The sequence below is a fragment of the Polypterus senegalus genome, chromosome 8 (genome assembly GCF_016835505.1).
Source record: "Polypterus senegalus isolate Bchr_013 chromosome 8, ASM1683550v1, whole genome shotgun sequence".
NCBI classification, from domain to species: Eukaryota; Metazoa; Chordata; class Cladistia; order Polypteriformes; family Polypteridae; genus Polypterus; species Polypterus senegalus.
In genome coordinates this window covers 24,371,687-24,399,377 of record NC_053161.1, presented here as the reverse complement: position 1 = coordinate 24,399,377, position 27,691 = coordinate 24,371,687, and the positions used below count along the sequence as shown (strand labels likewise).

At 37.1% G+C, this 27,691-nt stretch overlaps 1 protein-coding gene across 5 annotated transcripts in view; it reads right to left on the bottom strand.

Moving 5' to 3' along the window:
- scaf11 (SR-related CTD-associated factor 11) overlaps positions 1-27,691 on the bottom strand; it is a 125,914-nt gene that overhangs the window by 9,059 nt on the left and 89,164 nt on the right. For 4 of the 5 annotated variants that reach the window (XM_039760874.1, XM_039760873.1, XM_039760875.1 and 1 more), the window contains 4 exons: positions 16,621-16,721; positions 12,036-12,158; positions 5,523-5,608; positions 1,478-3,955 (listed from right to left, as the gene is read on the bottom strand). In XM_039760874.1, coding sequence (XP_039616808.1) covers positions 1,478-3,955; positions 5,523-5,608; positions 12,036-12,158; positions 16,621-16,721 — 2,788 coding nt within the window. Of the gene's footprint in view, positions 1-1,477; positions 3,956-5,522; positions 5,609-12,035; positions 12,159-16,620; positions 16,722-27,652 lie in introns of all 5 variants that reach the window. The other variant, XM_039760878.1, reaches the window with a different exon arrangement.

Sequence of the window (27,691 nt, the reverse complement as noted above, 5' to 3'; positions counted from 1 at the left end):
GATCTTGTTGCTATCAGTATTATTTTTTCCAATTAATAACATCTAGTTTTTGTTTAATTTTTAATTTAAATGATTATCATTTATTCAGTCAATGTACGCAATTAAAAATTAATGATGGCAATAGAAGGCAATAGGAGATATATATTGTGTATAAATGGAAGATAAGACATAAAAATCTTTTAGATACAGGTGAAAGCAAATACAGTAGAACCCCAGCTATCTGAGCTCATGTGGACTGTTGCTACCTCACATAACTGAAAACGTGGATGAAATGAATGGTTATGGCCATTTTGGATTCAAAATTATGGGTATAAAAGAATATACCAATTTAAATGGTACTGTGTCACATTTAAGTCTGCTTTTCATATCTTAGTAGTGTTGGATTGGTACTAAAAAATTTTTACTTTGTTATCGATACCAGCTTCCAAACTCCCTCCCAAAGATATCCTACTTTCAACAATGGTGGAATACCACCGCATAGCACCCATGTTCTTTTCAACTTGGCATCGACTAGACTAATGGCAGAGCGTTGCGCATGTTGCGCAAGTACCCATAAACTATCATAAACATGTTGTATTGCATCAGGTTCAATCCATTGCGCTTACTGTGTAATTTTCTAATTGACTTTAGTTTTTGATTTACCCTAGTAAAATGGTTCATCACTCCTTTTTATAGAGACAACCCACTGTAACTTTGTAACCAGAAGACATTTATATACCTGTACCTACTTACAAAAGGGGAGTGGGGGAAAGATGGCATCCTAATGTTTAAAGATAATGTCCATAAGGGCTGGGGTCTTGGCACTGTTATTCTAATTTGATTTTGATTCACAATGCCCCGATTCAATATTATTTTTATCTTGCCTGAATTAGCATGCACTGATATATTTGAAGTGCTGGCATTTTTAGAGATTACTTAACCATGCATTGAGAACATTAATATAATGTGACAATTTTTAAAATAAACACTCAAATTTTGACAATAGAGTATGAGCTCTCTATTTCACTCTTCAACATTATGTGGAAAATGTTGACTAACTGCTGTATGAACAATTAATTTCGTTTTTTCCTTGTGCCCAAAAGTTTGAGAAAGCTCCTTAACATATTCGCTGTCCCAAATTACTAAGAGATACCTCATGAGGAATGGGCACAAAGTAAGGAGAAGCTTCAAAAAGGATACTACATAATCAATAGAGGCAATTGCATAAACATCCATATAAACTGTAATATCATCTTGCACTGGCATTTCTCAGGGGTATCCAATATATACTGTACACTGGATGACCTGAAAAATTTTCTGTCATAAAGATATTAGTAATACGTAGTAATAAAATGCAAAGTTTGCTTGCAAGATTAATAATAATTTTAAAAACCTTATTTGGGAAAAGAATACTCAGTGGTAAAAAGGTAATGTTGGGTATACAATCACAGTAAACACCAAGTCAATATATGCCACATGTAGTTGGTTGTTCACTTACCTTGAACAGGAGTTTCCTCTTCCTGTCGCATCCATCCACTCTGAGGACCTCCTGAATTCCTTCCTCTTCTCGAATAGTAATTTTGTACATCAGCTGGAAGAGTTCTTCGTACTGCCCAGCTAGAGGCAGAGGACCAACCTGAACGATCCACTGGGGGCTCAGCTGTAAACTCTTGTTCACCTTTACGTCTATTGGTTCGATTTTCATTAAACCTATTGTAAGAGTCATTCCCTGAATTATTTTGCATCCCTGAGAAAGAATTTCTTGCTTGCCATCGATTTTCTGTTTGATCTCTGTGACCAAAACCTCCTCTAAAGCCACCTCGTCCACGCCCACGCCCACGATCAGATCGCCATACTGAACTGAAATTTCTGTTCCAGTTGTCACCTGAATGATCCATTCTTGGTTCTTCCCATCTAGTTTCACTGCTTGAATCCCTATTCCTAACATCATTATCAGCTTTTATTCTGTCTTTTACCCAGTCAGGATTTTCAGTTCTATTTCTGTCATAAGAAACTTCAGAAGAACTTCCACTATCTGTTTCAGTCACATCTTTGACAAATGTATCATGCCTGTCCTGGTCACTTCTCCGGTGCCATTCATTTCCCCTTGAATTTCTCCAGTTGTTATTTTGAAACTTGTCTCTTCTTCGGGGTGAATGACCACCATGCTCAGTACGGTCTGATGAGGATACTTTACTAAATGTTCTAGATCGAGATCTGCTTCTGGAGCGGGAGCGTCTTCGACCTCTTCTTTCTCTGTCTCTGTCTCTCTCTCTGCTGCGATCCCTTCTAAAACTGTCTCCCCTCTGCACATCCTTGTCACCTTCCCGATCCCTTTCCCTACTTCGTGATCGTGATCTACGCCTAGGAGGAGGAGATTCACGGCCTCTTGATCTTGACCTTGATTGCCTACGCTCCTTCTTTCCCTCTTTATCTGGTGACCAGGTTGTAGATGGTGAATGAAATCTAGATTTTCTTTGCCTTCCCTCTTTCTTCTCTGGCTCCTTTGGTTCTGCTACAGGTATCTCATCAGGAGATTTCAATTTATTGTCAGATATCTGCTCTTGTTTATTGGTATTTGGTGTTATCTCTGTTTTCGGGCTGTCTCCTTGCTCATCTTTTTCAGTCTGCGATTCACAATTTTCACTGTTAGGAGAATCACATTCCATTGGGACCATTTCATTGTCATCTTGAGAAAAAGGTTCAATTACTGTGTTTTCTTCTTCCTGAATGAGACACTTTTCAGGTACATTTATAGTATTAATAGTTGGTTCATTCTTATTTGAAACACTTTCATCTTCAAATGGTTCTTGTTCAGTTTTCTCATTAATGGTATCAAATTCCTTACTTTCACAATGTGTACTGCCCTCTATTTCCTCCAAATTACAGGCTACTTCTGTGCCCTCAGGTGCCTTGTCAAGTAAAATTGTGTCATTTTGATCATCAGAAACTGGAGAATCTATTTTTATGTCCATTTTTTCTTTACTGTTAGTTTCAACTTCCACATTTTTAGTTTCCTCCTCTATAGGAGAGTATTGGTGTTCAACACTATGAAAACTCATATCTGTGTCATCTGCTGGACGTGCACATGGTGAATCTGTGTCACTTTCAATTGGTGAGGGTGGAGATTCACTGCAAAGAGACATTTCCTTTTCATCATCGGGAGATTCAGGTTGTGTGTCAGTATCTAAACATGCTGCAGAATATTCAGCATTTTGGGAAATGGAGTCAAGCTGTTCCTCAGCACTTTGAATCTCCTGATCAGTTTGATGTTCATCAGTAGATAATGAACATAATTCATTTTCCATTTTCTGTTCATCTGGGTCTTCAGAACTTTCTGCTTCAGAAGAAGGGATGGTGTCATCTTTTTGAAGCACACATTCTGGCTCATTATTGCTGTTAACTATTTTATTGGTCTCAGGTGCGTCTTCATTTATAGTTTCATCACCACTACCTTCCTCATCTGACAGCTTGTTTGACTCAGTATTTTCTCCATTAGTATTTTGCTCCTCCCCTGAAGGAACTATCTGAGAAATGCTGGAGTTTTCTTCTAATGATTCCAGCTTTGATTCTTCCTGTTCAGTTTCTTCTACTTCTTCGTCACTAACTTCAGGACTACTACAAGAACGGAGTTTCTTTGATGAATATCTAGTTTCTCTTCTTGCCTTTCCTGTTTTACCATCCTCAGTATTTTTCGTAGGCCTACGCTTCACACCTCGCTTTCCAGCTTTTTTAGCAGCACCACCTGTTTTTGTTGCACTATTTGTGACTGAAGTATCAGAATCTGAATTGTTAGGGGGAGGTGAACTTGGATTTTGAGGTGATGTAGGCTCCTCCGTTTTGCTGTTTCTTGTTGACCGTCTTCTGGATGTTGTACTCTCAGCTTTTTTCTTTGAACCTCGTGCTCCTGCTGCCCTTGTGTTTTTTCTCTCGTCACCCTTGGAACACGTTACTGCACATTCTTTAACAAGAAAATCTGCATATGAATTATTTTTTGATTAGTATCAAAATAAATGCAGCATATGATAATGAACAAAATTTACAAGATATTAAACATTTTAAGACCCTCAGATTAATTGACAGATCACATCGACAATAAACTATTAATACCACCAATACAGGAGTAAAATGTAGTCATAAAATAGAAAAGATAAGACAAAATATGCTGTAAACTGTTGTGAATATTCCTTTCATGGCAAGAACTACAGTATTCATCAGAGTTCCAATCAGATGACCTCATTCTGCAAGAAGGGGTCAGGTGGATTAGAAAACTTGCTTTAAAGTTGAAGGAAAATAACTGGGTAGACCCAGTCTCTAATTATGATTAAACAATTAATATAGTCAGCATTTTCACGTATATACAATGAACACATGAAACACTATGTTTAGAAAGAAGCTTCACCACCTGTAACGCATCTGCATCTGTAACACTTTATTTACCAGCCAAATGTAAAAAAAAAAAAGTATTTTAAAAATATCTTGTGCAGTATACAGCAGTTATTTTCACTTTACAGAAGCAACAAGCATAAATCAAAAAGCTCCCAAGATCTCAGAGGAATACCCAAATCTTTATGATACCCAAAACTAAGAATCCTCCTCACTCAATTAAAGTAGAGACCAAATATTAATTTATACACTTGCAGCGGTTTCCCATTAGGGGTTTCATTGGTTTACTGGAATGTCCAGTTTATTGTTTGTTGAATCTTAAAAGAAACACTGTTCGCACAGATTTCAGCTTATAAATATGGGGTCTGCATCTTTAAACAGGTATGCACAGAATGTGGATGGGCTTGTGGGATTTGTAGGCAATGTACACCTAAAACCGAAAGAGAAGGATGAGGAGGGAATTTTTACTTTGATCAATTTTTGATTGACTTCATCCTTCAGGAGCAGCTAAACCCCTTTATCAACTGGACGTAAATGAGAGTATTCCGCCACGTTTTTATGTCTGTTAACCAGTGATTGCACTTTTATTCACCTCCATCACCTACCGTAAAGACTTTTTTCCCACGACTGTAAATATCGTTATATATATGTTTTTTTTGTTGTTGCTAAAAATATTTAGTCTATTTCAACATTTTTTCTGGTGTGTTGTTAATATTTGGGTGTTGTGGTGGAAATACTATAGGATTTGGGTGTTGCCATGGTTCTGTCTGTCCCTCACTTTAAAAATGTAGCGGCTTTATCGCTATGTAAATCTGGTGGCAACCTCCGCACTCTTAGAATTTGGGCTTTGCTACAAACCAACATTTCAGTTTCTGCAAATTGCCATTTGTCCAAGGCTGAAATTAGATACCAATTATAGTAAAAAAAAAAAAAAAATTCTGAATACAAAAAAAAAGGTTCTTTCTGAATTTTGACTGATAATAAATAGCTAACCGATAAAGGCAGCCCAATACCTGTCATCAGTTGATAGATAAAGAAATTAACAGACTGATATATACAGATAGATATACAGTATACAGATAGATATATATATATATATATAGATAGATATATAGAGAGAGATATAAACAACAAAAAAAAAAAAAACAGATTCTCACCAAATTGTCCAGATGCCATAGGTCTCACTGCATTTGGTAATCGCCAAGAATATAAGTTGATCATTTCTTGTGAATAAGAACTTTGGCTGAAACAATACAAAGATTACAATGGCTTGGAGAGAAACAAATATGTAAAGACTACTATACAGTTCAAAATATATTACGCTTTCTCAAGTTATTGTTCTAATGAGAGTCTCAAATCTAGTGCCTTCATGGCAGATCTGATTGGCTGATAATGAGGCTCAATAACTTAACTAGCAGTGGCAGAAGTGGCACCGAATAGTTACCAGCATACTGAGTGATATTGTTAGTCAAAATTTTCAGGATGGAAGTGGTGTGATCCCCTAAGTGGAGGTTAGTGCAGTTGAGAAAACTTCTGATTTCATAAATCAGCCTTATTTGTTCTTAGGTAAATAATAAATTGTGTATTTAATGTACACAATGCCAGTTTCAAGACAGCTTTATAAACTTAACTAGAATCAATTTCACACTAGCCAGCAAACGTTGAATATTATGTCTTTAATTTACACAGCAGTAAACCACTTCAAAAGCAGTAATGCCTCAGATAATGAACACAAAAGCTAAGACAGTATGCAATGTTACTTTTGTATGCTTTGCAAAGATGAACTTCAATAATGTACTGTGCATCATTCTTTATGAAACAAATTTTAAGTGTAAACTATCTAATAACGAATAAGTTCATTTACTCTTATAAACAATTGTGCTTTAACTTCCTTTCACGCCATTGAATTCTGGGTAATGCAGTTCCTACTATAATTCAAGTGCATGCATATATTTATAAAGCATACATATCTATGTAACATTTTAATCTTGCAGTTATTAAAGCACAAATATTACTGTAACATTACATACATTCTATAACATTACAACAGTGTGTGTTCTCCGCATTAAATAAATAAATAAATAAATAATCATGCATTTGAATGTAGTCTACTTGAAAACAGGTTTTGTAAAAGAACTGAATGGCAGCATAAATGCAACATTTTTACAATTTTTATAAAAACAACAAGAGGCAAATGCACAAGTACAGATCCTAATTTTTAACTGCTACTACATTTGAACAACTACCTTTCAAAAGTTGATAATGGTAATAGGCATCTACTGCAACATACTGTAAATTTGTCATGCAAAGTATAAACTATATAGTGGCAGCATAAACAATAGCATGCAAATTCTGAACATGTGCAGCAGACAGCTTCTCTCAGGAAGTAAGGAAAGGTCGATTTATTTTCGTGTTTAAGACTCTGAAGCATTAGGCAATATTTCTCGACCAATAAATAAAGACTTAAGAATAAGATTGTATGGAGTTGTCAAATTATACAAAATAAGGATTAGAACACTCATATTGAAAAGAAGTAATCAAATGTATTCAAATTGAGGTTAAACGTTTTAAGTAACACTACGTATACATTTATACTGAACATTCCTTTGCAAGCTTCATTACTCCTAATAATTTAGTGTTTTCATTTGCATAATTCAGTGTTTTTTATGTCCATCAATAAAGCATACAGCAGTCATGAGTTGTGCACAGGTGTTTTTCATGTGAAGGCTACACACCCATCACAAAAATGAGATTTTCTGTGCATGGAAAGTAACTTAATCAAAGAGACATAAAAACTGGGTAATATCACATTCCTCGATTGTGAAATTCACTCCTGACTACTTAAACTGATTAAATGCATTTGTTACTTTAGCCCACCATCATCAGTGACCTATGCGCAGGGGCCTCATGTATAAACGGTGCTTATACACGAAAATGTTGCATACGAACGTTTCCACGCTCAAACTGCAATGTATAAAACCTAAACTTGGCGTAAAGCCACGCACATTTTCATGGTAGCTCCAACCCTGGTGTACTCAAGATCTCCGCTCGTTTTTGCAAACTGGCGGCACCCAGCATCAAAGCAGTGCTGTTCTAGTGTGGTTTCCCTTTCTTTTTTAGGTCCACATCCCTGATGCCGCTTTATAAACACACTGAAATGAACCACATATTGTTTATTAGTTTAATGCATCGGATTGTAATTAACCTGTAACAAAATAATGGTCCACAGAATGGTCAAACTACTCTAAATACCATATCTGCTTTAGCGTTGTTATTCTCACTGCACCTTCTTCTTCTGTCAGCTGCTCCTTTTAGGGGTTGCCACAGCGGATCATTTTCCATATTACTCTCACTGCACCACGGCCATCTAGCACACGCTGCCTCAGCCATGCTGTCTATTGAACTGCTCTCATACGGTAAACGCTTCAGAGACTTTCATCGCGGTTCAGAAACAATTTCATCCCAAGAACTACTGTATAAACGCACTCAATCAGTCAATCAAGTGCTCCTTGTAGAATGCTTTGTACTTATAAGTACAATCACCTCACTGTAAACTTACTTTATTAATCCTCAAAGGTATCACATCTATCTATCCATCCATCCAACCTGAGCCACTTTATTAAGTGCATATTTACATATGATGACAATATCATTTATAAGATGAAATGCAGCAAAAGATGTTTATTATATTATACAGATAAAACTTTAACTTCATTTAAATAATCTATATTGTTAATAATTAAACATGTAAGGACACAGTGCCGCAGCGCTAACGAGGAGCTGGCGCTCTGTTCACGGAATGCTCCTGCCTCACGCTGTATTCTTGCTGGGGCTGTCACGACAGATGGATGCAATAATTAAACATGTACTACGAAGATATTTCAATGATCCTTAAAAGTTTTAAAGGATCGGCGTTCTAAGCTTACAGATGGCTTAACGTCTATTACAGAGCTGATTGTGTGGCGATTGGGTATTTGGAGAAAGAAAAGGACGGACAGGAATTGGGGGTTAGTCCATTTGAAAGAGACAGTACTGCTGCAATAAATTATTTCATTGAAGGTCACGCATGGCGCAGCAAGCATCTTGCATGAGGCATGAACAATCACTGCGCCACCATGTGTTCTTTGTTTAATAAAATGCTTTATCTCCTATCATCATGAAAATGATATCAAGCATATCTCAGTATTTTAATTATTCAGAAAGCTGTAATATCACAAATGTTCTGTGTCCTGAAGAAAAGCCAGAGAAAGCCAGTTTAAGAAGCATTTAAGAAGTGATTCACACACATAGAGCACATAGAAGATCAAATACAAAACATTTAACGTGCTACTTTAGTTACGATGGGATTTGAAAAACTAGTAAATTGAACGATTTTAAGATGAAGTTTATGATGTTCTACTTTAATGACAAAATAAACTACGTGATTAAAGTGGAAATTCCTAAATTAAAGTTGACATTTCGTGCTTAAAACTGTGTGCCTAGCTTTTTCTCTGTACCCTAATAAGCTTTCATATGACACTCAGACGGTGGGCTACGACTCGACTTTTGACGGCAACTTTAACATCTGACAACTTCTTTTTTTATTTTGGGCACTGTGCAACTTTGTGAACTTGAGCTTTCGAGTTTCTTCGACACTCTATGTCATTCGATCAACTTTATTTTGTTGTTTATACCACTGTTTAAACCAAAAAATAGTATTTTTTCCTTGCCTGTACTTTTTTTTTTTTTTACTTTTTTTTACTTGAAATTCTTCTGTTTACCCCTGTGCCTTTGCCATTGCCTTTTCATAGAACGCTGAGCTTATGGGCTATTTATATTACCATTGGGATTTGCATAATCAAAGAGGCATAATTCTAGGAGGAGTTTGGGGGTGGCAACAGGTGTGTGCATGTGTGTTACTTTTCACGCTGACCAGGATTTATGTAGAGAAAGAACATGGAAGTAGGCATTCGCACAGATTTATGCATCTGGATTTTTTTGTGTGTAAGCACATTTCCGCTTTTGTCCGTACGCCAAGTTATAGTGTGAATTCTATGCACAGTGTTATGCATGAGGCCCCAGGTGTTCAGTGTTATGAGCAACACTTATGAGGACAAAAGGAACTCTCTCCATGGCGTGAATGCAAAAAACAAAAAAAACAAAATTGCTTCCTGCATAATAACTCCCCTATACTGGAATGGGACAACAGTGACCCCCCGCCTATCGCGGAAGTTACGTTCCATTTGTTTTTTTTTTTATAGTTTAAGCCTTAAAATACCCATCCCACACACTTTAAACATATGTAAACTTATTAAAACACACTTTGTAAACACATAATATATGTGGATGTCGGGCCAAGGATATGAGTAACATCTTTCTATTATAAAAATTTTAACTTCATGCAAGACAAGGCAGTTAGACAGAAGAACAGCTGCTGTACAGGCTTTTAAATGATTGACGCGCAGAGCGACAAGCAGAACAAGCATCTTGGCAGAAGCAGCACAAAGTCCACTTCTCTTCGCATGTATTCAGCTCCCCTGCTTCACAGCGCGAAGTGGCAGGAGTGTAGTGCGCCTCCAGGAGTTGAGCGAAGCGATCAAGACCAGATCACCTCGGACAGATGGTTTGACAACACGCAAGACTAGACATTATAACCTTAGGAAACAAAAGCCATGAGACGGTGACTTTTGCATGTCATGCCTTACATACAAGCAATTTAAAACAATTTCACTGACTTCTAACCTAGCAGTTGTTGGAATGCTTTTGGCAGACAAACTTCAGGTGCTCCCAGCTCTTAAAACAATGAGAAGCAGAACACGCAGCTTGCCAGAAGCAGCTGCAGAAAGCCAGCAGATGATCCGAGCACTTCTTTGTGTATGTTCAGCCCTTACACACCCGACCCCCTTCCCAAACACACAAACTCACTCACACTCACTCCTCCTCCACCATCAGAACGCGCAGAACGACAACCAGAACAGGCATCTTGGCAGAAGCAGCACAAAGTCAGTAGCTGATCCATTCACTTCTGCTTAGCATGCGTTCAGCTCCCCCCTTTACAAAGCGAGCGACAGTGATGCGAAGTGGCAAAAGGACAGCTGCTGTACAGGCTTTTAAGTGATTGAATCAAAGCGCGACAAGCACAACACACAGCTGGCCGCCAGCAGCAGCAAGACACCAGCTGAACCAATCGCATCTCTTTAGCGTGCATTCAGACCCCCCCCTTCACAACACAATAAGCATTATAAGTGCTGCGAGAAAGAGATTTAACCATGCCCGGGGCAGGAAAAATGAAAATAATGCATATGTAACAATTCCCATGAGAATAAAAATCTCTTTAAATTGTTTATCTGGTAAACCAAACCCGAGGGTGGGAGAGCGAAGCGCCCCCTAGTAATAATAATAGTATTAATAAATCCGCGATGTAGTGGGGGCGTGAGAGCTGAACCACGATATAGCGGTGGATCACTGTATTAGTTTGATCATGTTTCTCATATTAGCTGTTCTTTGTTCTATTTGTTTTGTAAACAGCACATAATTTAAGAATATAATATTGTTTCACAATTTTGAGTACTGTCTTGTATTATACTGATATTTAATAGTTAAATTGTTATTGTTGTATATACTGCTATTTATTTTTATTCCTCTGAATAATTGTTAATTGTCATTTTTACATGGTGAAAATAATCTACTTAATATGCATGTTTTGTTATAAAACATACAGCATTTATTTAAATTATTTTTGGTGGAGCTATTTATCAGCCACTAATACAGGTTTTCAGAAATCACAGACCTTTTATAAATGATACACATTTTTAAATGCAAATTACAGTCAATTACCATTTATTCTGATAGTAAAGTCAAATTAAATTGAAACAGTTTTATCCAACAGAATCTGTACTTTAAGAAAAAAGACATCTTATACGTCCTCAGCTGGATGCTTTCTTAAACGGTATACATCAAATACAAGTGTCATCTGCAACAGTCAAACTAAGAACCTGTAATGTGTCTGCTTCTCAAACTACAGACTCTGATGAACATATCCTCTTATGCAATTGTGCATCTTGGCTTACTGCATATTTTACTGTCATGGTCAGATCAAGTTTATCCTCTTCTCTAAGCACAGTAGTGAACACCTCTGTATGAAACCTTAATTTTCTAATCTTAACTGACCTGTTTCTTGAGAAAGCCATTTTGTTTTGGTTAGTTTTGAACCAAGAAATTAAAATTTATCTTGCAAAACAAGGTAAGACAATTTAGCTGCTTTACTGAACAGAGCAACATGTTTCAGCTGTGTCGACATATTTAGAAGGCTTTCTCTAATGACCAATTAGCATTTAAGCCAAGACAATTTACCATTGGGACACTGAAGTAATGCTGCTGAAAATGGGAACTTTGCAGTCATATATGAATATTAAATTATGAATAAGTGAAAAGGTTAAAAGTACCAATTTCTATCAAAAACATGAAAACTTTAGGGTTCTCTTAATTTGTGATAAAATTAAGAAAAAAGTCTAATAACAATTTTCTATTATCATCTTAAAGTCAAAACAGTAAATTCAAAATGTTCCTGAGAGAAAGTAAACATGAAAATCAAATAAATAAATGAAAAAGTGATGTAGTACAAAATAGCTGAATGGTCAAATATATACAGAAATGTTTAAAATAACAGAATAATGAATGTTGCTTCTTACCTTTCCAGCTCAACTGCTGCACAAGATGAAGGAAATGATAACCATGGAAGAACTGATGCTTCTAGCCGTCGCCTCTTTTGTCTTAAAATGGGTTCATCTTCATATACATCTAAGAACTCTATACTAAAAGCATATAAATGGTGTAAAATAAGCTTCCAAATTCAACTGCAATAACTTTTTAATTTAAAAATGCATTTTACTTTCACACTTCTATTTTTCTACCAGCCTGTTTTGCCTTTGCAGAATTCACTTCAAATCATTTTGTACAAGTTTTTACTGAAATCAGACAGCAACAGGAATCTGGAAAACTACAACATATTTATTTCAATATAAAACATAAGATTTACTTCGCAAAATTTACATTCGCCTTTAAAGTAAACCATTTAATTGTCTGCAGTGTGATTAACCAAATGGTATTAATTTAATATACAACGTGGACCTCAGATTCAAACTCATGTCCAAAATTAAGGTATTTACTTATCACATACCAGGGCTCCAGATGGTGACTAAAATGGTCACCAATGCAACTTGATTTTCTATTTTGCGACTAGTTTTTTCATTCCCGTCGCCGGTGGCGACTCTCTCTCTCTCAATCTAAGAAAGGTTTTAAATTTAAAGCAGCAGAAATGGCTTTTAATTATGTGCAAACACTCCCAGCCCGCGTCTGCCTTTCCTATTACACTATCACGTGATTAAAGCCAAACCGAAGCAAGGCATCATCTGACTCGTCCACTCTGCTTCAAACGTCATCTCGCTAACTGCTGCAGATAGGGTTCTGAAATAGAACAGAATCGGGCCTCAACTACTTCTCAAATTCCGTCATAACTTTCCATGTAACACGCAAAATGGCCAAACGAAAAATTTCTGACTTTTTCTCAATGCCCACTCGGCCAAATCCTGCCTTGTCTACTTCTGAACGAACCAAAGATAATTCAGTCAGTGGGTTATCTGAGGTACAGCCACCGGCATCCAGAAATGTACAGTTATTAAAGGATGACAACTTCGTCCCGTTAGCAAAGTCTTCTGCGCCCGCGGCTCCAATGCCTGGAAGACAGTTTAAAGTGGCTTGGTTACAGAAGTTCACTTGGTTACGGTATGACAAGGGAAAGATGTATTGCAGCTTTTGTGCACAAGCCGGACAAGAAATTGCTGGTGAAACAGAATTCATTTTTTGTACGAGCCATTTTAAAAAGGAAACTGTGAAAGGACATGGTGAGAGTAAGAAACACAAGAATGCCAGAGACTGTGTAATCGCTAGGTCTGCTCCTCGTGACACCCCCATTGCAAAGGCAGTGCAACGTGCTTGTGAGAAAGTGACAGAAAATGAGATGAAAGAATTAAAAATAAAATTCAATGCAGCATATATGATTGCACTGGAAGAAATACCGTTCACAAAGTTTAAATCTCAAATTCTGCTGATGAAGAAGAATGGCATGGATGTGTCAAAAACATATGGTAACGATACAGCATGTGCAGAGTTTGTAGGTTGCATTGCAGATGAATTAAAAAGTAATGTGCTGGAAGAAGCTTTAAAGGTACGGATGTCTCAGGAAAAGACAAGGTCATCACATACTGTAGGTATGTATCTGATGGAACACCTAACACTAATTTAGTAGGTTTGGCTGAGGTTGATTAAGGTCATGCAGAAGGGATTCAAAACACCATTAAATCACTGCTTCAGAATGCTGACCCAACCAACCCAAATCGGTGGGTACATAAAGTGAGTGCTTTTGAAGCAGATGGTGCAAGCGTGAACATGGGTGAAACAGGGGGAATAGGGGCACTTTTCAGAAAAGAGATAGGTGAACATGCTCTGTCTTTCCACTGTCTACCCCTTCGGCTGGAACTGGCAATGCTAAACACACAAAGGTCAGTGCTAATGATTGAAAAAGTTTATGGTCTTCTACAACTTGTGTGGAAAACGTATAATTTCAGTCCGAAAAGCAAGCGGGAGCTGAAGGCTATAGGAGCAGAGTTAGGATGCAGAGTACGAAACCCATCAGCAGTAAAAACTCAGCGCTGGTTGCCACACATTTATCGGGCACTCTCAGTTTTTCTCCATTCAAACTATGCAACAGGCCAGGGGTAGTACACTGCTGTGCATCATCATATGGAGCACCTTGCAGTAATGTCCAAAAACACAGACATAAAGGGAAAAGCCAAACACATTGTTCAGCAAATGGAAAGCCTGTCTTTCGTTGCCTTTTGTCACTTTTTACATGATCTTTTTTCAGAGGTCTCAAAGCTGAGCCTTACACTTCAAAAAAATTCTCATATACTTCCTCAGGCAGTTGCTGCAATTGTGGGCTGTGTGATAACAATTAAAGGATTGAAGGAAAATGCTTTGAGAGAAGGGAAGCTGCAGGAATTCTTACAGCACATAGGTTCTCAGCCTGAAGGTTCAGTGCAACAGGAAGGGCCATCAACAAGCAGGAGTGAGAGGGCTGCAAGTAGCCACACAGTTATAACCTTACAAAATGTTAAACTGAAAGTCCCCCAAAATCAGGCCACATTCAGAAGTGATCTAAAGGCTGCAATTGAAAAAACAGTTGACATTACTGTTAAAGAATTGGAGATCAGGTTTGCAAACATGATGTCAAGTGTTACACAGCACGGACATTCAAAGGGATCAGAAATCATCAAGTCATTTTCAGTGTTTTGTCATTATGCATGGCAAGAGGACATTGGTAGCTGTGGCAAGTGTGAGATAGACATACTTGTTAAATGGTACAGGGAGCTCTTATCAAACAATGGCTGTGATATCACAGCTGTGCAGAAGGAATGGCTAATGTTGAAAATATTAGTGAAGGGTCAGTTTATGGATAAGACTTACGGTGACCTAAGAACAGTGATGCTGAGCAAGAAGCCGTTCTGTACAAATTTTAAAAATTTGCTTCACTTAGTCGAAATAATGCTGGTGCTTCCGATATCTGCAGCTCGGTGCGAGCAAGGATTTTCAGCACAAAACAGAATAAAATCAAAAGTGTGCAACTCCCTAAGTGTAGAAACACTGGAAGACTTGGTAAGGATCAGTACAGAGGGCCCTACACTTGAACCTTTTAACCCAGTGTAAAGCGCTGGTTGGCAGCCAGCAAAAAAAGCGCAGACCAAAGTATACTGGCTGGCCTAATGATGCTGGCATTGTAATGGTTAGTGACAGTGAACTTGAAGAGTAATTAATTTCTTTATATTTGTACACTCATAGCGAAATTATTATTTCAGAAATGATTGTTTATAATGTTTGTTAGTGTGTTAATTCTTGTGTTATTATGTGTTAAGACATTTTCAGTGTTTGTGTTTGTAGTGTTCCTTACACATGTTGTGTATAAGACTCTGGACTTGAAGTGTTGCCGATTAGTAAACAATTGCACTGTTCACATTTATGTGTCATTTATTCTTCTGTTATTATTATCTATAAGACCTTACAGAGGACACTAGTAGGCAGGTCAAATAGCTCAGATAAGAGAAAGGAAAGGCAGTGTGAGGTAGACCGAAGAAACAAATAAATATTTGTTTATTTCACATTTGGCATGTGGTAGAGATTATGGCTTCCAAAAAGAGCATTTGGCTCCTAAATATTTTTTTTTTCTGTCTGGAACTCTGCATACAAAATAACCAAAACTGGAAGGGTGAATTAGTGTTATCAAAATCTTTAAGACTAAAAAATATCCCAACAAAGAGGCATAAGGTTATCACAGCCAGTGTCTTTTGTGGAACTAACTAACTAGAATTATGACAATTGTGGGTGTTAATGTTGTGCATTCTCTTACAATCAAATAAGGCAAATAAGCCTTAATATATACAACAGTTCATATATACAATAAATTTTTTCCAATACATAATAAAATCTTAACATAAAACCATTTTTAAAAAAAAAACCTCACCAAAAAAAGCCATACTAATCATCCCAACCGGTACTACTGGATGTGAACTTTATTCTGCCATGGAAAACATGCCTACTGTCAAGCTTACATTATGCCCTTGAACAAAGATGGATTTTTTTGTAAACAGATGGACATAAGCTTTCCATATACACTTCTAAAGTCATTCTTTATCTAACCATGAATAGAATCAAAAGTAAAACCTTTGCAAACCTTTGGGAATTGTTGGGCTGCAAGTTATTTTCCAGGTTGTGCCTATTATGTGTATCACAGTTTCTTAAAATTTTGTGTTGCGACACACCACTGTATTTAACGGGACTTGTGTCAGCCCTTCGACAGACACCACTCATTACCCCGTTGTTTAAACAGTCAATATTGTTCTGCTACAATGTCAGGGGTGTTTGTCTAAGAAAGATTAAAAGTCTCCACCCAGCCCTAAATGATGACTGGCGACAGGGATTCTCCAATGGTGGTATCGCAAGGGATGACTGCGCATTGTGTCTTAATGGGGTTGAAATGGGTTGTTTGAATAAATCAATATTGCTCCGCTATGATGTAGGGGAAGTTATTCTCAACAACTCAATGGCCCCCATTGCCCCAAACTTCAAAGAATTATGGAAATAGTCTAGACTTCCATATAACTTGTACATTAAAACACAAAATGTTTTAAAAGTTAAGCAAACAAAAGAATATATTATACTAACCAGTTTTCTGAAAATACAGATACTCCATCAGCTTGGCCTAATGATGGGGAAACATGTGAAAAGTTCTCTTTACTCTGCTGGGAGCAAGCCGTTCGTTCTACCTATTAATGCAATAAAAGACAGAAGATTATTCAAAAAGAAAGTTAATGCTTTATTTTATTCTGCAAACCAAGTATATGTAAAACAAAACATTCATAAACTCAAACTAATTCAAGAGCCAAAGTATTACTGGGCCCAAAGAAGGTAGCTACATTGTATAGGGTTTTATTTATTAATATACAACCACACTGAGTCAGTTTGGAACTGCCAATCAGCCTAACCAGTACATTGATGGAGGATGCAGGAGAAAAAAAAGGGACACCTAGAGAAAAGCCTTAGGCTGGACTAGAAAAGACTTGACAAGGACAATTACCAGGATTCTAACCCAGGAGGATGCATCCATGAAGTAGCAGAGCTGTTTTCATGTTGTTTGTCAGTTGTATGTTCTTTTTTTGTTTTTATTTTCAACTTTTCTAAACATGTACAGTGCATCCGGAAAGTATTCACAGTGTTAAACTTTTTCCACATTTTATGTTATGTTACAGCCTTATTCCAAAATGGATTAAATTAATATTTTCCTCAGAATTCTACACACAACATCCCATTATGACAACATGAAAAAAGTTTACTTGAGGTTTTTGTAAATTTATTAAAAATAAAAAAAAATGAGAAATCACATGTACCTAAGTATTCACAGCCTTTGCATGAAGCTCAAAATTGAGCTCAGGTGCATCCTGTTTCCCCTGATCATCCTTGAAATGTTTCTGCAGCTTAATTGGAGTCCACTTTTGGTAAATTCAGTTGATTGAACATGATTTGGAAAGGCACACACCTGTCTATATAAGGTCCCACAGTTGACAGTTCATGTCAGAGCACACACCAAGCACAAAGTCAAAGGAATTGTCTGTAGACCTCCGAGACAGGATTGTCTTGAAGCACAAATCTGGAGAAGGTTACAAAAAAATTTCTGCTGCTTTGAAGGTCCCAATGAGCACAGTGGCCAAGTTTGAAACCACCAGGACTTCCTAGAGCTGGCCGGCAACCTAAATGGAGCGATTGGGGGAGAAGGGTCTTAGTCAGGGAGGTGACCAAGAACCCGATGGTCACTCTGTCAGAGCTCCAGAGGTCCTCTGTGGAGAGATTAGAATCTTCCAGAAGGACAACCATCTCTGCAGCAATCCACCAATCAGGCATGTATGGTAGAGTGGCCAGACGGAAGCCACTCTTTAGTAAAAGGCACATGGCAGCTCGCCTGGAGATTGCCAAAAGGCAACTTAAGGACTCTCAGACCATGAGAAACAAAATTATCTGGTCTGACGAGACAAAGACTGAACTCTTTTGTGTGAACGCCAGGCGTCACGCTTGGAGGAAACCAAGCACCGTTCATCACCAGGCCAATACCATCCCTACAGTGAAGCATGGTGGTGGCAGCATCATGCTGTGGGGATGTTTTTCAGCGGCAGGAACTGGGAGACTAGTGAGGATAAAGGGAAAGATGACTGCAGCAATGTACAGAGACATCCTGGATGAAAAGCCTGCTCCAGAGCGCTCATGACCTCAGACTGGGGCGACAGTTCATCTTTCAGCAGGACAACGACCCTAGGCACACAGCCAAGATATTAAAGGAGTGGCTTCAGGACAACTCTGCGAATGTCCTTGAGTAGCCCAGCCAGAGCCCAGGCTTGAATCCGATTGAACATCTCTGGGGAGATCTTAAAATGGCTGTGCATCGACACTTCCCATCCAACCTGATGGAGCTTGAGAGGTGCTGCAAAGAGGAATGGGCAAAACTGGCTAAGGATAGGTGTGCCAAGTTTGTGCCATCATATTCAAAAAGACTTGAGGCTGTAATTGCTGCCAAAGCTGCATCGACAAAGTATTGAGCAAAGGCTGTGCATACTTATGTACATGCGATTTCTCAGTTTTTAAATTTTTAATAAATTTGCAAAAACCCCAAGTAAACTTTTTTCATGTTGTCATTATGGGGCGTTGTATGTAGAATTCTGAGGAAAAAATGAATTTAATCCATTTTGGCATAAGGCTGTAACATAACAAAATGTGGAAAAAGTGATGTGCTGTGAATACTTTCCGGATTCACTGTACTTACCCCAAGGGCCATAGTCAAAGTTCTAACACTGAATTGCGTTTTGCTTAACTTGTTACAAACTGTAGAAACCTTTACAGACTGCAAATTTATGAGGCAAATGTTTTTAATTTTAGGTTTGTTTTGTTCTTGTAAATGTACTGTAGCAATTTCTTTGTGGGTAGAGTAAAGAAGATGCATGAGCTAGTAATGCACACAACCAAAGGAATAACTTTTTATGAAGAAGCAAGTCTCAGATCAGGAGAGAAATAAAGAAGGTACAGGTCAAAATAAATAATAAATGTTCTGACTATAGGGGATCCCTTAACTGAGCTGCACTTGCATTACCAAGTGGCAGCACCTGGCTAGCTTATCTTGGACTCATGGATGACACTTCCACTTCTACCTCTACTTCTCCCTAACCACTGTCATTCCTTTTTGTTTCAAGTGAGGCAAGACCTACAATTGTAGCCACAATGCCTGGCACCAGCACACGTGCTTCATAGCACGCTTGCTAACTATGTCTTCCTTGACCTTAACAGAACTTGCCCCCTTTTACTTCATTGCACTCCAAGCTTTACATCATCCCATCTCTATTTCCTGTCCAGGACACCCCCATCCTTCACTTAATCCAACAACTTTATTGAGAAATTGAGAAAAATTGGATCTCTTTGGGAATTTAACACTTGACAAATGACTACCATTTTGTTCTAATATCATGTGCAACAATTTCTTATTCTGAATATACCTGTAAAAATATATAGATATATTCATTTAGAATTAACAAGCATCAGCATGGCACACATATACAAAAACTTAAAAATGGCAAGAATTTGATGATTTTTTTTTTGCTTAACAGCAGCAATCCTGAAAATCTGGAACATATGACAGCAGAAAGGAAAGTAACCACTCCAACAAAAGAAAACACAAACATAGAAAACACTAATGTGAGCAGAGAAAATTTACAGTGTTTATAGCACATGGAAAATTTAGCAGCAGGCTGCCAGTGCTGCTACAAAAATCACAGAAACAATGAAAATCCATAATCATTTCTCAGTGCGTACTATTGAAATTCATGCTGTGAAAGTCATATTTTATTAATTTGCATTCACCTCATTCATTTACAACTTTTGTAAAGCCATAATTTAAACTTTGGGTGTTTTAGTGGCTAAGTAAAATCAATTTAATACCATATGCTATCTAAATATACAGCCGGTCATTCGTATCCATAGGTTCTGCATCCGCGGATACAACCAAGCGCAAAACAATAAATAATGTGGGGGGCGTAACACCCCCAGAAAGTTCCAAAAATCAAAACTTGAATTTGCTGAGTGCACTACACTGAATCCACACAAATGAAGTGATCTGTAGGCATACCCTGATGTAACCTCCCGCCATAGGAGCTTAATAAAATGGCTCATAGGAATAAACTTACATTTCCTATAAGGCAGGCAGCCAGTTGCAAAGCCTTCATACTGCTCTTTAGCTGGCTAGCTCTGCTCACACAAAGCATCCTGGCTCTACACACTGCGGATCGATCAAGCCTGTTCTCCAGCAATCGCCGCCTTTATAAAATGAAAGTTCTTTTTTGCTCACTTATCCTACCTTGGCTTCTGAGCACTACCAGATGCCAATGCTTGCCATGTTTACAGTTCCTGCAGTATTGCAGCTTTTAAAATAAAACGCAAAAGACATACATATCCCAAAAGGTAAAGACACTCAAACCTTAAACTGTGGCCACAAACCAAGCCAATCAAAGTCTGCCCGCCCATCAGCCCACAGGCATCTGGCCGGGACACATGCTCTAAACTTAAATAAGGTTATCTATACGCTTGTATATGCAAAAATCTGCAGGCTAGAAATGGCTCTGACATACACAGAAGGCTTGTAGGTATTCAGTACAATAAAAGAAACTAAAGTTACAACCAAGTATACTGTTATTATTGACAGGAACGTAAGCGCACAGAGTGGGAAGTGATGTAGTGCATTTCTTTAATCAAAAGCCATCAAGTCTGCAATCCCGCTCTCGGGTACTATGAGGCCCTCGTGTGTACCCTTTTCTTTATAGAATCCATTTTTTTTCACAGAAGCAAGCAATTAAGTGGTTAAAGCAATCTCGCAAAGGCTTAAGAGGGACCGTAAAGTGATATCTCCTGACAAGAAAATAAAATTCTCAGATCTTTGAAAAGCTGTATGTCAGTTGCCGAAGTCATCTATACTAATAAAAGGCAAAGCCCTCACTCACTCACTCACTCACTCACTCACTCACTCATCACTAATTCTCCAACTTCCCGTGTGGGTGGAAGGCTGAAATTTGGCAGGTTCATTCCTTACAGCTTCCTTACAAAAGTTGGGCAGGTTTTATATCGAAATTCTACGCGTAATGGTCATAACTGGAAGCAGTTTTTCTCCATTTACTGTAATGGAGATGAGCTTCAACGCCGTGGGGAGTTTTAGTGTGACATCATCACGCCTCCCACGTAATCACGCAGCACATAGAAAATCAGGAAGACCTCAATAAAGCGCTGAAGAAAACATATAATTGAGAAGGCAGCGAAACAAAAGGAAGCGAGCGAGTGACATATACAACCATATTGAGGAGTTCTGCTACTTCGGAAACAAAGCACGATGTAAACCTACACTTTAAGTTTATAGAAAGGCTGCCGCTGGCGTTTGTAATTTAGTGCCTGTCCATATAAGGCCGTCCGTCAGCGGCAATCAATAGCAAACTCCACTAAATATTCACGGGTTAAGGACTGTGCTTATGCAGAGGAAGATGAGATGGTCAGCGTGGTGTTTGGCACAAACTCAGCGAAACTGCGAGAGAAAGTTTTAAGTGCCAGGACTAAGGTAACATTAAATAAAGCTATGGACATAGCACGAGATGGCACCAGCACAGCTGGGAACCTTCGATGCAAGTACACCGAGTGGCTCACGTGAACTGACGCAGTGCACAGATAAAAGCAACAGTTCCAAAGAGTGCTGAACAAAAACCGAATTACACAATTGAAAAGGCAGCAAAAAATATGAAGCGTCTGATAAGCATATTCATAAATGCAGCTACTGTGGAAACAAAGCACACGGTGGAAAAAGTCAATGTCCCGCTAAAGGAAGACAGTGTAAAAAACCCGTGCATGCAGTGTGTCAGGTCTCAGATAAAGAAGAAAGCGAGCTGTTTATTGATGCAGTAAGAAGCGAATCGATGAATGAAACCTGTCATCTTTACAACGATTGACAAACCGGAATGTAACTTGAACACAACACATCCTACAAATACGAACCTGATTGAAAGAAATAATGATAATCAAATCCTTGATGACAGCAACACTCAGTAACACTCACAAAACAAATACTGTATATTGAAAGTCATGTTACGTTATTTTTAAAATGTTCCCTTTTCTTTTCTACCTTTTTAACACACTACTTCTCGCTGCGATATATATATATATATATATATATATATATATATATATATATATATATATATATATATATATATATATATCCCGCTCTACATACTCGAATAATGGATACTTTATTAGCCATCAATGATTGTTTTGGTAAAGCCATACTCAGTGTATTCATTAGATGAGCGGTAAAAAGTAAGAGCGAGGGAGGATGACTCATTGAGGCATGCAGGCTGTAGTCTTGGCGTCAACTCTATCTGAATTGCGATCACATTTGAAAAAATATATCTTTTCAAGTTCTATTTAGTCCATATGTGTCAAACTCAAGGGCCGCGGGCCACATCCGGCCGGCGTGTAATTATATCCGGCCCGCGAGATCATTTTATATACTGTATTATTATTATTAAAGCCTGGGTATATGAAGCGCTGGTAACACAATAAACTACAGATCCCATAATGCAGCGCTTCAGCTGCCTTGCGAACACTTACCACGTTAATCAAGTCTACCTTTGATGCTGCAAGTTATTGCGAAGCTAGAGTTATTGCGCACTGAGTTTGCGCGGCGCTTTGGTGACTTTGAAGAACAAAAAAAGTCCGTCTACATGCGGCTCGAACCTTGTGCATGTTTGGTAGCACATATCTGTGTGAGAAGCTCTTCTCAGTGATAAAGACTAACAAAACAGCACACAGGAGTCGCCTCACTGATGAGCACCTGCAATCCATCCTGAGAATCTCCACAACACAGAACCTCACACCAAACAGAAGCGAACTTGTGGCCAAAAAGATGCCAGGCGTCCAGCTCTAAAATGACATATGAGCAAAGACAACTGAATGATTTGATTTGTTATTGCGTAAAGGCGGAGTCAACCGTTTTAACAAACAGCGTATTGCACTGATCTGAAATAGCTGTGTGTGTATATATGTAGATATGTATGTATATGTATATATATGCTTATATATATGTGTGTGTGTATGTATGTATATATATGTATTTCTGTGTATATATGTGTGTGTATGTATGTATGTATGTGTGTGTATATATGTGTGTGTATATATGTAGATATATATATATATATATATATATATATATATATATATATATATATATATATATATGTGTGTGTAAAATATATATATATATATATGACAACAACACTCAACACTCACAACAGTGACAAAACAATTACATTGACAATCAGGTTACGTTATTTTCAAAATGTTTCCTTTTCTTTTCATTGCTTCTTTAACACACTACTTCTCGCTCTTGAAGCCTTGGTATTTTACTATACTATATAAAGAAAAAGGCAACTTTCCTTTCTTTACACCTTTTTCCTTTTATCCCAAACCAAAGCCTTTCTCTCTTAACACTGCAGAGGACACAAAACTAATTTTCTTTAAATGCCGGTAAGGCACATTACCAGAGGCACAAATTTGAATGTTCACATAGAAAATGTAATTTCAATCTACCTGTACTTCTTAAAGCGTTAATGTTTTACTGTTTAATAACTTATAGACTATAATTTATTATTTTTCCCTTGCACTCAGTGACCAAACCTATACACACACATATAGACACATACAAACATACACACAAGTATATGTATGTGTATATATATATATATACACACACACATACATATATATAATTTGTGTGTGTGTATGTATGTGCGAGTGTGTGTATATGTAGATATGTATATAGATATATATATACACACAAGTATATATATATATATATATATATATATATATATATATATATATATATATATATATATATATATATATATGTGTATGTATGTATGTATGTATGTGTGTATATATATGACAGCAGCAATCAAGCTGTGAGAAAACAGTAAAAGGAGGCGTGTCAGGCGTAGTAGTACATTTTCTGATGCAGCTACGAAAACAACTTGGCGCTGCCGCCAAATACACAAAACAATTACTTTGACAATCATGTTACATTATTTTTAAAATGTTTCCTTTCCTTTCTCTTTCCTTCTTTAACACACTACTTCTCCTGCCAAGCGGGTGTATGTGTGTATATATATATATATATATATATATATATATATATATATATATATATATATATATATATATATATATATATATATATATATATATATATATATATGAGAACAACACTGATATCAATGACAAAACAATTACATTAACAACCATGTTACGTTAGTTTTAAAATTTTTCCTTTTCTTTTTCGTACCTTCTTTAACACACTACTTCTCCGCTGCGAAGCGCGGGTATTCTGCTAGTTATTCCATAAACAGTACAGTATAACAGCTATTTACAAAGCATTTATACTGTGTCATGTATTATAAGTAATCTCGAGATTAGAAGTATGTGTGTAGGTTTATATAAATCACATGCCATTTTATAGAGGGGAATTGGCATCTTCAGATTTTGGCATCCTGAAATCAATCCACAGTGTATACGGAAGGCCAACTATATCTACATTGCCACTAACTTCTATAATCAGTTTTCCAACACTGATAAACTCGTCAAGCTATTTATTGATTATTGTGCAGACCCTCAAAGTAAGTGACCTGTTCAGCTAAATATTTATTTCTTTTAGACAACAACAGAATACTGAAGTCTCTGCGTGTCAACCTTCACACCCATCTCATATTCCAGATCTCATATTTTCCAAACTAGCATTACTGTGAATCGTGGCTAAACCAGCAGTAACAAGGTAGTCTAATGACATTAAGATTTGTTTTTATAGTATTATAATTATTTATTTATTTTGACTTTACATGGACTTTTTACAGGCATCTAAATAACAATATAGCTTTGTATTAAAATAAGACAACCAAAATGCTTTGACAGTGCACCCTATGGCCTCAGATTTACAGTGTAATGCATTTTTTTTTTAATAAAATCCCACTGCAACTTTGTTTCAGTGATACCCATTAAAACTTCAGGGATGTCCTTATTGCACATGATTTGTGTTTATAAAAATAAAAAATAAAAATGCACTGCTTACCAACAAAAAAGGATGTCTTCTGACCAGTTTTACTCAGTTTTTTTTGTGCCAACGCAGCTACAATTTTAATCTGTTATTCAGAGTAATTGCTTTTTAAATTGCAAATGTCTTTGTGTATATATTTTTTTTCTTATTTCTCAGATTTACAGCATACTGGCCATTTTTTTAAACAAAATTATACTGCAGCTTTATTTCATTGTTTCACTTTAACATTTCTCCTGTGACGCTAATTAAAATATTGGCAATATACTTATTGTACATGATTTGTAATAGGAAAGAAAGGAAAAAACTGCTCAACTGCGAAGAATTAATGCATTTTGAATATAAAGTTGCATTTATCTCTGTTAACTCAGTTTTTTTGTACCATCAAAGCCAATGTTTCAATCTTTCGTTACTCAAAGAAAGGTTTTAAATTGAGAACTCTCTTTTGTGTATGGTCATTTCTTACTTTATGTATTGCATTTAATTGATGTGTATTATGAATGTTATTAAATAAGTTTAATCTTTTTTTTTTTTTTTAATGACCCTGGATTGGCACTTTGTAAAACAGTAATAATCATTACAACCATTAAGCAATTGATTTCAAATATATATATAAATTAACCAGGCGGCACGGTGGCGCAGTGGTAGCGCTGCTGCCTCGCATTTAGGAGACCCGGGTGCGCTTCATGGGTCCTCCCTGCGTGGAGTTTGCATGTTCTCCCCGTGTCTGCGTGGGTTTCCTCCGGGCGCTCCGGTTTCCTCCCACAGTCCAAAGACATGCAAGTTAGGTGGATTGGCGATTCTAAATTGGCCCTAGTGTGTGCTTGGTGTGTTTGTGTGTGTCCTGCGGTGGGTTGGCACCCTGCACAGGATTGGTTCCTGCCTTGTGCCCCGTGTTGGCTGGGATTGGCTCCAGCAGACCCCGTGACCCTGTGTTCGGATTCAGCGGGTTGGAGAATGGATGGATGGATGGATAAATTAACCACAAAAATGTAATTGTAAACACCAAAATATAACGGAAATGGGCATGTGACTAAGATAGTACCATTTTCCAGTGTGGAACCCCCAAAAAGGGGTAGCCACCACTGCTATATCAGACTTCTTTGGGACAAACTAATTTAGTAATTGTAATTAAGACTGAAGCATCACTTGATTAGAAGAGAAAAAAAATCAATGACTCACAAAAACTATTTTGATATGAACATATTTACTAATTATGTTGCACAGCAAAAATAATTAATATGAAGCATGTTACTAAATTGAACACTTTGTGAACAATTTATAGAATAAATATGTGACATCACGTGTATGTGAAAACCAGTGATTTATGACAATATCGATTATGATGCAAAAGAAAAGCTAAATGCTATAAATACAAGAAACAATGAAAAACGTATTTGTGAAACCATCTTCAAATTCACTTGGAGTATACATTATAAAGTGATTTGGTATCAAGTCAACTACAATATTTAGGTCAAAGTAAATACAATGTAACAAGAGGACTAATTGATTGACATGAAGTATGTTGGTATAATGTTAAGCCTTGCTGGTTTAGTAGCCTTACAGAATTACTATAGTGACAACTTTAAGCAGTGAAGAAAAGCTCAGATTTTCTCGATACCGAGTCAAACTAACTTTGGCCAACAGCAACACTGTATATAATAAGCTGAAATTATTTTGTGGGTCAAAAATACATAGGTTTTTCGGCAACAAAATATTCCGCAGATCGACCTTTGACTAAACCTGATTTGAAGTGCTGAAAGACTATAAAGGTTTGTTCATTCGTTATAGCACAAACTTGGCGAAGAGAAACCCGGTTGTTATATTTACCCCTGAATGAAATGTACAAGTTTATCAGAACATTGTTCATCAATAGCTTAGAACATCAGGATGGAATTCTCATGACTTGTACATAAACACAATTACAAAATGATTAAAGATATTTCTGTAGAGACTGTAAAGAAAAAGCATATTCACTTTGACATTGATATTTTTACAGAATGTCCTAAAAGAAAAAGTATAAAGCAGCTTCCTGAAAGTTGAAAGCAAAATAACTCATCCTTATCTTCAACAACTATTTAGTAGATTATTCAACTGTATAAAGCTGAAAGGAATGACAATTTTCATTTCAGTATGAGTGCCACGAATTGTATTCACTCGGACTGTAGAAGACTAGATGGGAAAAACATCTTCATCCGGTTCCATCTTCATAAAATTGCAAATGAGGAACACACTAGAAGATTTCTGGAAAATACCATGGCAAATCTGTAGGAATCAGCCAAGCAAATACTAGGGAAAAAATGTCTGAAGCAGAATAGTAAAATAATCTTATTACACCTTCCAAATTGATGATGTGAGGAGTAATAAGAAAAAAAAAAAACTGGCATAACTACCAAGTGGTTAAGATTTATAAAAAAATATGGATGGAAAAAACATAACCAACCAAACCAAATGAGACACTACAAGAAAAAAAGCATGAAAACATGCAATAAGCTCTTTCTAGACAATTAAGTCACTCACCAATAGCTTCCAACCGCAGCTGCAGTATATCAAGTCGGC